This window comes from Monodon monoceros, unplaced genomic scaffold (genome assembly GCF_005190385.1).
Source record: "Monodon monoceros isolate NGI ecotype Baffin Bay Population unplaced genomic scaffold, NGI_Narwhal_1 Super_Scaffold_22, whole genome shotgun sequence".
Taxonomy (NCBI): domain Eukaryota; kingdom Metazoa; phylum Chordata; class Mammalia; order Artiodactyla; family Monodontidae; genus Monodon; species Monodon monoceros.
In genome coordinates, this window is record NW_021703779.1 from 39,674,011 (window position 1) to 39,688,857 (window position 14,847).

General features: G+C 34.9%; 1 protein-coding gene across 7 annotated transcripts in view; it reads left to right on the forward strand.

Annotated features, from left to right (window-relative positions):
- KDM6A (lysine demethylase 6A) overlaps positions 1–14,847 on the forward strand; it is a 207,430-nt gene that overhangs the window by 167,917 nt on the left and 24,666 nt on the right. For all 7 annotated transcript variants that reach the window (XM_029241338.1, XM_029241341.1, XM_029241340.1 and 4 more), the window contains 6 exons: positions 2,592–2,721; positions 4,185–4,290; positions 5,093–5,298; positions 7,339–7,403; positions 7,477–7,551; positions 8,058–8,206. In XM_029241338.1, coding sequence (XP_029097171.1) covers positions 2,592–2,721; positions 4,185–4,290; positions 5,093–5,298; positions 7,339–7,403; positions 7,477–7,551; positions 8,058–8,206 — 731 coding nt within the window. The remainder of the gene's footprint in view (positions 1–2,591; positions 2,722–4,184; positions 4,291–5,092; positions 5,299–7,338; positions 7,404–7,476; positions 7,552–8,057; positions 8,207–14,847) is intronic.

Sequence of the window (14,847 nt, forward strand, 5' to 3'; positions counted from 1 at the left end):
AGATGGGAGAAAAGGATTTAAAATGGGATATTGTCTAAATCCTTTCCAGCACATGCTTCTTTAACTTTAATGCCTTTCTCCACTTTGGATTATTGTATTAAAGTTTCATTATTTGGCTTGAAGTATTATAAAGTGTTGGGCATTTACGTGTTCAGAAGATAAAGTCTGTTCCTGTTATCCACATCTCTGTCTTTGCGTTAGCATTTTCAGTGGAAAAAGGTTATAGTCACTATATAGACAGCTACCTACATCAGTTCCTTAAGGGAAGTTCCTGTTTGTTCCAGACTTGACCTCAGTAGACAGGGAATCAATGTTTGAAATACAGTAAGAAACTGCTAGATACAGTTTGATTGCATAGTGCATTCTCAACTACCCTCTTATTTTCACATATGTGGTTAGTCTTTAAAGTGTTCGTTATTTTTAATCTGACTTTTTGTTGGGTTCATCTTTGTGGTCAGTGCTATACGTCAGAAGGCGGTTACAATACTTTGGCTTCCTTTTTGTTTAAAAATTGTAATTGCAGCATTCAATGGTTGAGTCAATTTCAGCTCCCTTAGTCATGCCTCACTTTTTTTTTCTATTTTAAAATAAAGGCAGCTACAGCTTTCTTTGTTTTATTTACTTTCCCATGTGCTTTTTTTCTTTTAATTGTTACAGAATTGTAGAAATGACAGAAGCAGAATTCTGCTAATCAATCAAACCCTATTTTCTAGCCTCATTTCTCAATGTCCAGAATGTTGTAGAAGCTTAAATTTTTGTGTCATGTTTAACTAGTATGAGATGCTCTTTTATGGTACAGTTTTAATACTCGGTCCATATCCTTAAAATACTTGGTCCAATTCCTTAAAATATTAATTAGTACTATACAGTACGTCCATCTCCTGCTCTGGCAAACAAATTTTATGTATTTGGAGTCATATTTTGTTTAAATTCTAAAGTTGAGGAGTGGTAGATACACAATTCAGCATGAAAACTTAATTATTTATGTGGAAATTGTAAGTGAATGTTTTATCTTGGCATTGGTTTAATGATAATTGAATTGTTTCCTTACTAGTCCCAGCCAAGTATTTTCTACTGCCATGGAGTTTATAAGTTAATACCAATTTTATACCTAAATTTAAGAGGTTAGATGTCATGTCTATCTTTAAATGTACAGGGCACTCCTACTTTGTGGAGAGATATATTGAAAGCTGGTAATGAGTAGAATATTCATTTATTTAACCTTTAACCTTAAATGTTAGTTGAACTTAAAATTTCACTTTAATGACTATTTTCACGTACTTTTTTTTAAAAAAAGTTATTTTAAACTTAATTCATTCTTTGATACTTGTCTTGAACTCTTGTTTTTACTCGAGTTGAGAAAATTTAAAAAGGGTCACCCGTGATGCTGTAGTGTAACATCTCAAAAGTGTGTAACAGTGAAATTTCAAGCCTTAGTTTTCATTAGAGCCAACCAAAACAGGCTGATTGTAAGGTTTTTCCAGTGCTACAAAAGCTACAAAATTCCACTGCTAGAAAAACAGCAAAATAAGAAAAATTAATTTTGATTCAACCTTTATTCTATTATTTATGATGCAGATTTGCTAGTGCCTTCTTCAGTAAATAAAATTACTAAGTTTTAAACTCCCTACCATAATTACAGTTTTCAAATTCTTATCTGAAATTTTAATATATTAAGAGTATTTGATAGTTTAATGTAATGATTAGTTTTGAACTTGTAATAATTGGGTGAGGTAGGTTAGTTACCCTGGAATGATTTGAAAGCTCAAAATTATATCTTGCTGATTTTCTGAGTTAGGTAGAAACATTAGGAAATTGGAAATATCTTTCTTTTTCTTTCTTACACTAAAAGAATTGCAGTTTGGGAATAATTCTACCATATTTTAATAATCTGTAATTTAACAAACATGATACCTTCATTAAAGAAAAAGAAACACCAAATACTAGTAAGTAATAATTATATAGAGTGTCAGCTAATGGTTAGCAACTATATGCCTCATTTTAAAAATTGGTATAATTAGCTATAAAATTTAGTAGGTTGGAGTCTTGCTGAATTTTGCCAAGGAGTTACATGGAAAATTCTTTCCAACATTTGAGGAAAGGAAGGAAAAGGTCTTTTCAGGTTTGAGAATTGTCACTAAGATATTCCAGTTATAGTTATTGAGATGAGACATAGAAAGAGAGATATATTCTATTTTTACTATTACCTAGACCTTTTTTGGTCAAGTTATTGTTTTCACATTTAATGGAAAGAATCTGATGGTGGAAGTTGGTGGAGAGAAAACTGGAGTTTGTGTTTGTTCTTCAGGTAAATAAAATATATTGGAAAATTACCAGTGAAATAAGGAAATGTCATCAATAATTCATGTGTTGTAGTATCTTTTCTATTACTTTTCTTCAGTGGGAGATATAGGAATCAAGCTAAGTAATTACTAAAATGAATAATTGTTCTCAGTTTCTTCCTGGTGGATCCAAATCTCATGGATTTGTGCAACTACCCAGTAATTTAATTAGGACTTAATTCAGGATTTTTTTTTCTGTTTTCTAAATAGATGTACAGCTGATTTATTCTCCCTTCTTCTTTTTTTAAGGAATCTAGGTAAAAATGGCTTATCTAACAGTAGCATTTTATTGGATAAATGTCCGCCTCCAAGACCACCATCTTCACCATACCCTCCCTTGCCAAAGGACAAGTTGAATCCACCTACACCTAGTATTTATGTGAGTCTGAATTGACTGACTAGAAGTAAATCAAACCAGTGTTTGCACCTACCTGTCTTTCATAAAATCTTGCTTTAAATCAATATGGATGCCCTTTAGGAAACTTCAGAATTATTGGCAGCAGCTTGAATGTTTCGGGGAAAAAAATGATATATTCAAAAAGATTTTGTAATAGCATTTAATAGCTGCCTTCTCAGCTATTAACTGCGATTACATTACAGTAGTGAGAAATACTTTTTACTGCACCCAATTTTGAGCAGATTTAGGCAAAAACTACCTAAAAGTGTAACTTCTTTTTGCGTAAGCTGTGTTTTAAATCTGCATTCTACTAGTTGTAAGGATCTTAACATTTATTCTGTTTATACATCTACCAAGAAAACAGATATTTACCTTCAAAAAAAAGTGTTCGAGAACATAAAACGTGATAATAAATATGTCATTAAAAAGCTTAATAGATTATTTAAAACTGGGGATTACTTTCACTTAATGGACATTAGACATGTGGTATAGGAAGTTGATAAGAGTTCAATCAAAGCAACTCTTATTTATGTTTCTCTGAAATAGGTCCTCCTACCCCATTTCCTTCCATCTTCCCACTTCTACCCCAAATGAAGAAATTTTAAACTATTGAGTGTTTTTGGAGATTTGACCCTATTTTCACCCTCCAGGAGCCAACTGTTTATCATATTAATCCTTTAGTATGTAAGGGAAGCACTGGGATACGCGTGTAATAAAACTTTTATACTGAGGTCTGAGGGGGGAAAATGCAAAATTATTATTTATCTTTTACGGGTTGTCTTCTTCAGCCTGCTTTCATTTTGGTAATATTATTTTAAATGCTGATTTTTTTCCCTCTCTTTTGTGATAAGAGAAAAACCACATAACATAAAATGTATCATCTTCACCATTTTTAAGTGTACAGTTCCATAGTGTTAAGTATATTCTAATTGTTTCAAAACAGCTCTCCAGAACATTTTCATCTGGCAAACTGAAATTCTATACACATTAAAAAACAGCTCCCTCTACCCTGGTCTCCCCAGCCCCTGGTAACCACCACTTTACTTTCTGTTTCTATGAATTTGACTACTTTAGATACCTCATATAAGTGAAATTATACACAATTTTTATTTTTGTAACTGGTTTATTTTCACTTAAAGTGTCTTCAAGATTCATCCACATTGTAGCATGTGATAGGACTTTGTTCTGTATCTCTCCCACGTATTTTGTTCAAGATACAATGGACAAGAGAAATGTATGTGGTTACTAATTACAATTAGAATCAAAAGACATCGTGATAAAATGCTATAAAACATAAAATAGAAAAAAAAAACATAAAATAGGAATAACGACACATAGGATGTATTATTTATTTAAATTGCAGTAAATAATGAATATAAATTTGGCGTAATATTTTCTAAAAGGTCTGCTTTATGGAGATCTAACAATACGTTTTAATTTTACAGTTGGAAAATAAACGTGATGCTTTCTTTCCTCCATTACACCAATTTTGTACAAATCCAAACAACCCTGTTACAGTAATACGTGGCCTTGCTGGAGCCCTTAAGTTGGGTAAGCTTTAAATAAGAAAAAGGAAAAGTGTATATATTTCCTTTACTGTCTATTAACTTCTAAAGCACTGGCAGAAACTTTTTTCTATTCTTTTGTAGTTTTTTGCATTTTCATTTTAATATGAGTGTGAGAGAGAGAAAGAGTACTTATTACTTCTTTAATCCATAACTTGAAGATACGATGATAATGGTTAAATTAACTTTTGTTGTTTTAATTTAGCTTTTATTTTCATCCAGTTATATAATTACAATTATGATTTAGGTTGACTAATAGAAGAAATTTTTAAGATAAAATATAGGTAAAATTTGATATTACTAATAAGTACTGTAGCCCCCTAAGTGGTTCCTGTCACCTGCAGAGATTGAATAAACAAGTGAATCTTTAGCCCCTGGCCCCTTGATTATTCTCCTTCTGTTGATGGCATGAGGATTAGGTCCAGGGCTTCAGCGTATGGTTGTGCAAATCTGGCACAAAGCTCAGGGTGTGCAGAGTTCCTGGTTAGTTTTTAGGGGGATTGGATAGAGCACCATGAAACATTTTCCTTTTTTTTTCTTTAAAAAAAAAACACACTTTAAAAATATTATTCCACTAGCTCTCTATTTTACATTTGGTAGTGTATATATGAGGGTGGGAGGAAGACGCAAGAGGAAGGGGATATGGGGATATATATGCATATAGCTGATTCACTTTGTTATACAGCAGAAAGTAACACTGTAAAGCAATTATACTCCAGTAAAGACGTTAAAAAATATTATTCCAAATATAATTTTTATTTATTAACTACATTTATTTATTTATGAAGACCTGGGACTTTTCTCTACCAAAACTTTGGTAGAAGCTAACAATGAACACATGGTGGAAGTGAGGACACAGTTGTTGCAGCCAGCAGATGAAAACTGGGATCCCACTGGAACGAAGAAAATCTGGCACTGTGAAAGTAATCGATCTCATACTACAATTGCTAAATATGCACAGTACCAGGCCTCCTCTTTCCAGGAATCATTGAGAGTAAGTATTTATTTCCTGAAGATGATTTTATTTTGGAGATCATTTGTTTTATTATTTTATAGTTTACTTTGAAAGGGCGCTTTACTTTTGTAAACATCTCATTTTATGTTATATAAAATAGTTTATTATTATAACATACTTTATAAGTGCTATCCGGTTTGCTCTTACTACTAAGTCTAAGCAAACCTATGGGTTGATAAATATTGTTACTTTCTAGTGAGATGTCTCCCTCATTTCTGGGATATTTCTGTTTAGAGAAGGGTTTCTTAACCTTGGCGTTATTCACATTTTGGGTTGGGTAATTCTTTGTTGTGGGGAGCTGTCCTGTGTATTGTAGAGTATTTAGTAGCATCCCTGGCCTCTACCTTCTAGATGTCCCATAGCACACCCCTTAACCCCTATCCCAGTTATGACAATCAAAAATGTGTCCAGACATGCCAAATGTGCCCTGTAGGGCAAAATTATCCCTGATTGGGAACCACTGATATTAGATGATAAACTAAATCTTAAGTTTGCTTTATGCTTGCAGAGTCCCTTGTCTTATTCCTTCCCGTTAAACTCTACCAGGTTAGTATTATCTGATATATAACTCCCCCAGGAAGCATTACCCATCTCGGTTTGAAAGAGAGAACTCCAGGAGAGGCAAAAATTATTTCAAAATATACAGAAAATAAAAGAATAAAACTTTGAAAAATAATCAGGATTATTACTAAAAGACTCATAGGACTTTCAGCAATGAGGCATTATTAAAATCCTTCAGCAATGAAGTGAGAACTTTGAATTCTCCTATGAAGTGAACATAAAACATCCATAAAAGTGAGTTTATTAAATGTATTACTCAAACACTTATCTGTACTAAGTTGTTCTGTACATATCCCACAGCTGAAATTTAATATGCGCCTGCAAGTCTTTAATTTGTAGTTCATTAGATTTGCTTACCTCTATTTAAAATTTTCAAGTTCACATTTTCAATCAAGGCAACATTTGTACCTGCTAATCATATATTTGTGTTCCTTTCTTACTACCACTCCCCATATTATAGAGAAATTCATTTAATAAAAACTATCCTGCAACTTTCACGAGTTGCAGTGAATTTGTTGTCCATATAAGTCTCTCTGGTTCAGACTTTTGAGATACTTCAACTCCGTGGTAGTATTACGGTCAGAAAAGAATAGATAGTAAGCAGGATTCAGAGATCATCAAAGGAGTATTTGGAAGAAGAAGATGAGAGGCACGGTACTTAACTGGAAAGGGATCCATAATCAAAGAAACAGTGATTTCTTATATGTGCCTTGGAGGTATGGACCATTATGTGTGGAAAATTTGACAAATGTTTAAAAAACATATACATTTAGAAGGAGGGAGGCCAAAATGTCACTAAATATAGTTAACTCAGAAATCGTAGGACAGTATTAAGAGATACCATGTCTGTGACACAGAAATCATAAATAATAGTAATATTTTCATTGAAAAGCACCTATATTTATCCAACACTTAATTTACTTAATAATGTCGTAAATGTTTATCATTCATGTATAATTCATTGTGGGGGAAAGAAAAGATTTAACCCAGGAAGAACTTCTTCCATTTGTCTGTAATAAAGAATAGAGAACATCTTACCCTCCCCCCTTCCCTATGTATTCCATACATATATAGCTACATACACACGCACACACCTCTGTTAGTTTAGGAAATTTATAATCAAGATTGACACTTCTTAGGCCTCTCAGCTTTCCTTAAATTTCCTCTCTTGAAAATGGGCCAAGAATGAGAATCTCTAGTTTTTCCCCTTATGGAAGAATATTAATAAGGAAGAACTCAGGATAACTTTGTGGCCGATGGAGGAGGTTGGATACCATGCCAGTGAGCTTTGACTTTTCTTGGCTTTCTATTTAATGTGGTCTTTGAAGAAATTTTCATGTGAAAGAGGTCTGTAGATAACACCACTGATCTATATGTAAACTTTTCAACTGTATGATGGAAAGGATATCTGGTTGTAGAATACATATTAAACTGGATTGCTTTTTGCTTAATCTATAGGAAGAAAATGAGAAAAGAAGTCACCATAAAGACCACTCAGATAATGAATCTACGTCTTCAGATAAGTAAGTCATTTGTAATGTCCACTTAGTATTTCTGTTTAAAAGGCATGTTTCTAATAATATCTCTCTTTTTAAGTTCTGGGAGGAGAAGGAAAGGACCCTTTAAAACCATAAAGTTTGGGACCAACATTGACCTGTCTGATGACAAAAAGTAAGTCTTCATAGTAGTGTTTCTGTGAACTGATGCAAAGAGGTTTCCTATTAGCAAGACTGAGAATTTTCTACAACTTTCTCTTCTGTTTTGTTCCTTGTCATTTTTCTAAGTTGATATACAGGCTTTAGCCAAATTATTTTTGCTAGGCTTTGTGATTATTTTCTTTGACTTAAAACTCTTGTACAAATTTTCATCAAGACCTTTCTATATGTAGTTATACAACCATAAAATTATATTTATAAAATAGAATTATACAACAATTATAAAAATAGGGAAGTCAGTTTTTTTCTTTTATTAATAATTTTTACGCTTCTTTTTGTTAGGAAGTTTTCTTTGCAAAATTAAAAAGTTTAAGCATTCCAGGGTTTCCTATGCAAAAGTAAAATATTTATAGATTTGATTATTTTTCTGATTGGAACACAAGATTTTTGAAGAAATGGTTAACTTCTACAAATATTTATAGCAGGGTTTCACTCTTGATCTGATATGATACTTTATTGCAGGTGGAAGTTGCAGCTACATGAGCTGACTAAACTTCCTGCTTTTGTGCGTGTCGTATCAGCAGGAAATCTTCTAAGCCACGTTGGTCATACCATACTGGGTATGAACACAGTTCAGCTATACATGAGAGTTCCAGGAAGTAGAACACCAGGTAATTTTTATGAACTAACATATTGACACACAAATTGATCAAAATGTGAAACATGCAAAAGAGAACTGGATTCTTTCCATGTATAATGAATGAAACTGAAAGGCTTATTTCTATTACAAGATTTGGCTCTTTAACTGAGCTTAGATTATTAAGATTTTTCCACTTGGTAGTATCTTTTTTGAAATGTAATATCCCTGAAACAATAGCAGTGTAATCTGGAAACACGGTCATTGGAGCACTCCTGGGAAAACAAGTCCCTGTGACTTAAAGACTATTTTTGATCCCATCTACTGCAGTGTGACGGTTTTTTCTAAACTTATTTTTACCACAATCACAATAAGAAATATATTTTATATTATGACCTAGTGCACATGTATGTATACAAAAACATTTTCATAGAACAATACATTTTCTAATCTATTCCATTCTATTTCATTTAAAAAAGATGGTGTAGGTTGCAATCGTCTTATTGGGTTACAATGTACAGTTTACAGCGACACTTGATGTGGAGACATTACTAGACTCACCATAGTATCTAGTCCAGACTTTACCACTAACTAGACTTGTCACTTTGGCAAGTCACATTTCTTCTCTGGGTCTTTTATTTTTTCTCTGCATTTGTAAAATGAAGTTACATTGGTTTTAGACTTAAAATTCTGTCCGATACTAATGTATCATCTTTTTTGTGCTCCCTTTAATTGACATGAAATTTCACAGGGTGATGTTCAAAATATTTAACAATTAGGATGGGTGTTGGTAATAACGAGTTCACTTGTACCAATGCCTACAGGCAGCATATCACCGTCATGTGCTTGTTTGCTACTTGAAGTAGCCATGGTTTGAAGACAGATCGCTTCCTTCTTTATTACCTGCTTATTTAATTGTAGCTTAAAAATTGTTTCAGAATAGGTCTATGCTTGCGTCTGGGTAACGTAGATCAGTGGTTCCCGGTTCTGGCTGCTCATTAGAATCTTCTGGTAAAGTTTTAAAATATATATATAGTTGACTAATATCTGGAGATTGGGATCCAGGCATCCATATTTTATTTATTTATTTATTTATTTTTGCGGTACATGGGCCTCTCACTGCCGTGGCCTCTCCCGTTGCGGCACGCAGGCTCAGCGGCCATGGCTCACAGGGCCAGCCGCTCCGCGGCATGTGGGATCTTCCCGGATCGGGGCATGAACCCATGTCCCCAGCATCAGCAGGTGGACTCTCAACCACTGCGCCACCAGGGAAGCCCCAGGCATCCATATTTAAAAAAAAAAAAAAAAAAAAGTTCTCCAGAGGATTCTAATGTACAGCCAGGATTAGGCTGTAGTTTTTGTCCTCAGGCCATTGGAAGCCTAATTTTGTGATATTTTATCCATAATTGGATAAAGTGGAAACAGTTTTGGAATAAATGGCAGAAGACCTATCTACTCCCTGCTCTGTCATTTAGATTCCAATGTAAATGCTAAGCAAGTTATTTGAACTCTCTAGAGTTCATTTTTCTTATGCATGTAGTATTGGACTGGTTCTATTAAGATTCATCTCAACCGAAATTTTCTCTCATCAATTTCAATTATTTTATGCAAATAGTATTATCCCCACATCAAAGAATGCCGTTTTTCATTACAGAGCAAGGGGAAAGCAAACTTGATAGATCACTTTGTTACTTGTGTCTAGACTGTTGGGGTTTTTTTTGGTTGGTTTATATACAGGGTATTAGTTTTTCAGAAGTGTCCTATGGAACGTTAAAGAATTCTCTAAAGAATTCCCTTAGGGTAGTGCTGTCCAATAGAAATATAATGCAAGTCACATATATGACTTAAAATTTTATAGTAACATTAATGTAAAAAGAAATAGGTGAAATTAATTTTAACCCAGATGTATCTAAATATTATCATTTTAACATGTAATCAGTATAAAAATTATTGAGACTTCCCCCCTTTTTTATAGTCTTTGAAATCCAGTATGTACTTTGCAGTTGCTGCACATCTCAGTTCACATTACCATATTTCAGGTCGGTTACTGTATTAGACAACTTGGTATTAGAAGAAATGTTAATTAGTTCCATTCAGTTTTTAAAAATTATTTTGAATACTTTTTCATGGGGCAAACACTTCCTTCCTGGAGTTACCTAGATAGGTATGTTACCTGCTTTAATGGACTTTATGATCAGTCTATGTTCTAAACTAGAGATGCTCTCAGGCTGTATCCTGAAAGGTTTTTAATAAGATGATGGGGTCCCAACATCCCTAGTTTTAATTAGAGGTAAATTTTATTTGGAGTCCATGCCATGGACAATTCCAGCCATTTACCTGTGGTAAGAGACAGTTGTAAGTATTAAGAGTACTGTCTTCACATCATACTGTGATATATAGAAGAGTCAGGGTGTGGTGTGCACAGACAGGGTATGGCAAGAGCAACTACAGTTTTCTTTATTGAGGTAAAAGTCACATAACAAAAGTAACCCCTTTGAAGTGTGCAGTTCAGTCACATTTAGTACATTCACTGTGCTGTGTAGCCATCACCTCTGTGTAGTTCCAAGACATTTTCATCAGCCCAAAAGGAAACCCCATACCCATTAAGTAGTCATCCCATTTCCCCCCTTCCCCTCAGCCCCTCGCAACCCCTAGTCTGCTTTCTGGCTGTATAGAGTTACCTGTTCTGGATGTTTCATATGAATGGAATCATACAATATGTTGCCTTTTGTGTCTGGCTTCTTTCACTTAGCATGTTTTTGAGGTTCGTCCATATTGTATCAATGGTTCATTTCTTTTTATGGCCGAATAATATTCCATCATATGGATATAGAACATTTTTTATCCATTCCTCACTTGAGGAGCATTTGGGATGCTTCCACTTTTTAGCTGTTGTGACTACAGTGTTTCTATAAACATTCATGTACAAGATTTTGTTTGAATACCTGTTTCCACTTCTTTTGGTTATATACCTAGAATTAGAATTGCTGGGTCATATAGCAATTCTATATTTAACTTTTTGAGGACTTCCAAACTGCTTTCTACAGCAGCTGCAACATTTTACATTCCTGACAGCAGTGTGCAAAGGTTCCAATTTTTCCACATCCTCACCTGCATTGATTATTTTCCATTTTTTTCTTATTATGGCTGACCTAGCGGATATGACATGTTTTTTCATTATGGTTTTGATTTTCATGTGCTTGTTGTCCATTTGTATATCTACTCTGGGGGAAATGACTGTCAAGTTCTTTCTTCATTTTTTAATTGAGTTGTTTGTCCTTTTGTTGTTGAGTTGCAAGAGTTCTTTATATATTCTGGATATTAATTCTTTATCAGATACATGATTTGCAGTACTTGCTCCCATTTTGTAGGTTATCATTTCACTCTCTTGATTGTGTCCTTTGATGCACTAAAGTTTTAAACTTTGATGAAGTTCAATTTATTTTTCCTTTGGTTGCTTATGCTTTCGGTGTTGTATCTAAGAAACCATTGCCAAATCCAGAGTTGTAAAGATTTGCCTCTATGTTTTCTTCTTAGATTTTTATAGTTCTAGCTCTTACATTTAGATCTTTGATCCATTTTGAGTTAGATTTTTGGGTATGGTATGAGCTAAGGGTCCAACCATATTCTTTTACATATAGCTATCCTGTTGTCCCAGCACCATTTGTTGGAAAGACTAGTTTTTCCTCTGTTAAATGATCTTGATACCCTTGTTGAAAATCAGTTGACCATAGATGTATGGGTTTATTTCTGGAATCTTGATGTTTTTCCACTGATTTATATCTCTGTCTTAATGTCAATACCACACAGGTTTGATTACTCTACCTTTGAGGTAAGTTTCAAAATTGGAATGTGAGTCTTCAGCTTACGTAGTTATCTTTACTGTGGTCCTTTATCTCTTCATAGGGCTTTGAGTTACTGTCTTATATTCTTTCATTTCAACCTGAAAAACTCTAGCATTTCTTATAGAGCAGATTGACTAGATTCTCTTTTATTTTTGAAGAATAGTTTTGCCAGATCCTTGGTTAATTTTTTTTTTTCCTTTCAGCAATTTAAATGTGTTAAGCCATTGCTTTCTGGCCTCCATGGTTTCTGATATGAAACCAGCTATTTTATTGATGATCCATGTATATGACAGTCACTTCTCTTTTCCTTCTTTCTAGATTTTCTTTGCGTTTCTACAGCTTGATTATTAATGTGTCTTAGTGTGGATCTTTTTGAGTTTATCTTTCCTAGAGTTCCTTGAGCTTCTTGGATATGTAGATTCATGTCGTTTGTCAAATTTGGGAAGTTTTTGACCATCATTTTTTCAAATATTCTTATTGCCCTTTTCTCTTCTTCCTCTGGGACTCCCACAGTGCATATGTTAACATATTTGATGGTGTCGCACAGGTCTCTTAGGGTCTGTGAATTTTTTTTCATTGTTTGCTTTCTTCTCCCCAGAATGTATAGTGTCATTTGACCTATCTATAAGTTTGCTGATTCTTTCTTTAGCCTGTTCACATCAGCTGTTGAGAAGCCCACTAGTGAATTCATTTCATTTATTATATTTTCCAGCTTCATTTATTTCCTTCCTTATTATGATTTCTGTCTCTTCATTGATAATCTGTTTGTTGAGATATCATTCTCCTTGTTTCCTTTTGTTCTTTTCTTTTTTTTCAATTTATTTTTTTGGCTGCGTTGGGTCTCCGTTGCTTTGTGCGGGCTTTCTCTCGTTGTGGTGAGTGGGGGCTACTCTTTGTTGCAGCGCGCAGGCTTCTCATTGCGGTGGCTTCTCTTGCTGCAGAGCACGGGCTCTAGGTGCGCGGGCTTCAGTAGTTGTGATGCACGGGCTTAGTTGCTCCGCAGCATGTGGGATCTTCCCGGACCAGGTCTCAAACACGTGTCCCCTGCATTGGCAGGTGGATTCTTAACCACTGCACCACCAGGGAAGTCCCTCCTTTTGTTCTTTTACATGGTTTTCTTTAGCTCTTTACACATATTTTAAGATAGTTGATATAAAGTGTTTGCCTAGTAAGTCCAGTGTCTGTGCCTTTTCAGGAATAGCTTTTGTTAATTTCTTTCTTTCTTTTTTTTTCCTTTTCTTTTGGTGACGGAACAATACTTTCTTGTTTCTTTACATGCCTCATGATTTTTTGTTGAAAACTGACTTCAAGTATTTGAGTATATTCTCTGTAGGATGTAGTCATGCAGTCTCTGAAGTCTTTGTACCTTTAGCATAGTGCTCTGCTAGTGTTTTGACATTTTGAATATTATGATGCAGCAGTTACAGAAATCAGATTCTCCTCTGTAAGATTTGTTGTTGTTGCTTGCTGTGGGCTACAGTCATCTCTTTGTTTAGTGACTTTCCACACTATTTTTTTTTCTGTTATACATATACGTATATCTGCTCTTTTTTAGATTGTTTTCTCATATAGGCCATTACAGAGTATTGAGTAGAGTTATACAGTAGTTACTAGTTATCCTTGTTAGTTATCTATTTTATATATAGTATTCACACTATTTTTGCAAAGACTGTATTCCTTGTCGTGTGTGGGCACTGAAGTCTCCTTTCTATTAATTATCTCAGCTGTGATATGACAGGGATTTCTTTAAATGCCTGGTGGCCAAAAAAGGAAAGCAGAGTGGGAAAAAGAAAAAAGAATTCTCTAGGCCTTTGCAGATTGCCTCCATGTTATTTATTTATTTATTTATTTTACTTTGGCTGCGCCAGGTCTTCATCGCGGCACTCGAGATCTTTTAGTCGTGGCATGCGGCTTCATAGTTGTGGCACATGGGCTTCTTAGTTGCGGCATGCGAACTCTTAGTTGCAGTATATGCATGTGGGATCTAGTTCCTGGACCAGGGATCAAACCCGGGGACCCTGCATTGGGAGTGCAGAGTCTTACCCACTGGACCACCAGGGAAGTCCCGATTGCCTCCATTTTGAGTCACTCCTTCTATACTTAGCCATGCTGCTTACAACTCTACTTTAGCTTTTACTTCCTTGCTTGCACTGAGCCCAAAGGTCAGCGAGAGGTTAGTTTATGGTCTTCTTAGGTTTTTTTCTGAGCATACCTCTTGCCCTGCGTATGCGTTTGGCTTCTAAATTCTACAGTGTACACAGGGACTTTTCAAAGCCTTTATTCCCCTAAAATTTCACTCCCCAGCTTTTCCTTCCAAGCCTTTGGCATGTCTATTGTTTGCCCCAACTGGTTATTTTGTTTGTTTTGTTTTTGTCCTTGGTGGTATCAGCTTGTTCTTTAGTCTTACAGTGTTTTTGGGGGGCTCCTCCTCCATTGAAATGCTTTGCCCTGATAGAGTACTGAGGTAGGTGAAACATAGAGAAGTCCCTTCTGTCAGTCTTTTGGAGAAACTGCAGCATAGACAAAACAGAAGAACACAGTTCTTTGGGAACAAGATTAGTCTGCTCCCTCCAGAACCAGGGACACTCACACTAGCAATACAAACTACTCTTTTAAGTCCACTGCCACACCGGTGGTGGAGGTAGAGATAAGGTAGGTTACATAAAGATCTCCTACTGTGTTTAAGTCACTTTTTCTTTTTGTCAGTTGCTTGGTTGCTGTAAATCTTTGACTTATTGTCCAGACTTCTGGTAAGGTTGCTTCTGACAGTTTTCACTAGATTTTGTGTGTGTGTGTGTGTGTGTGTGTGTGTGTGTGTGTGTGTGTGTGT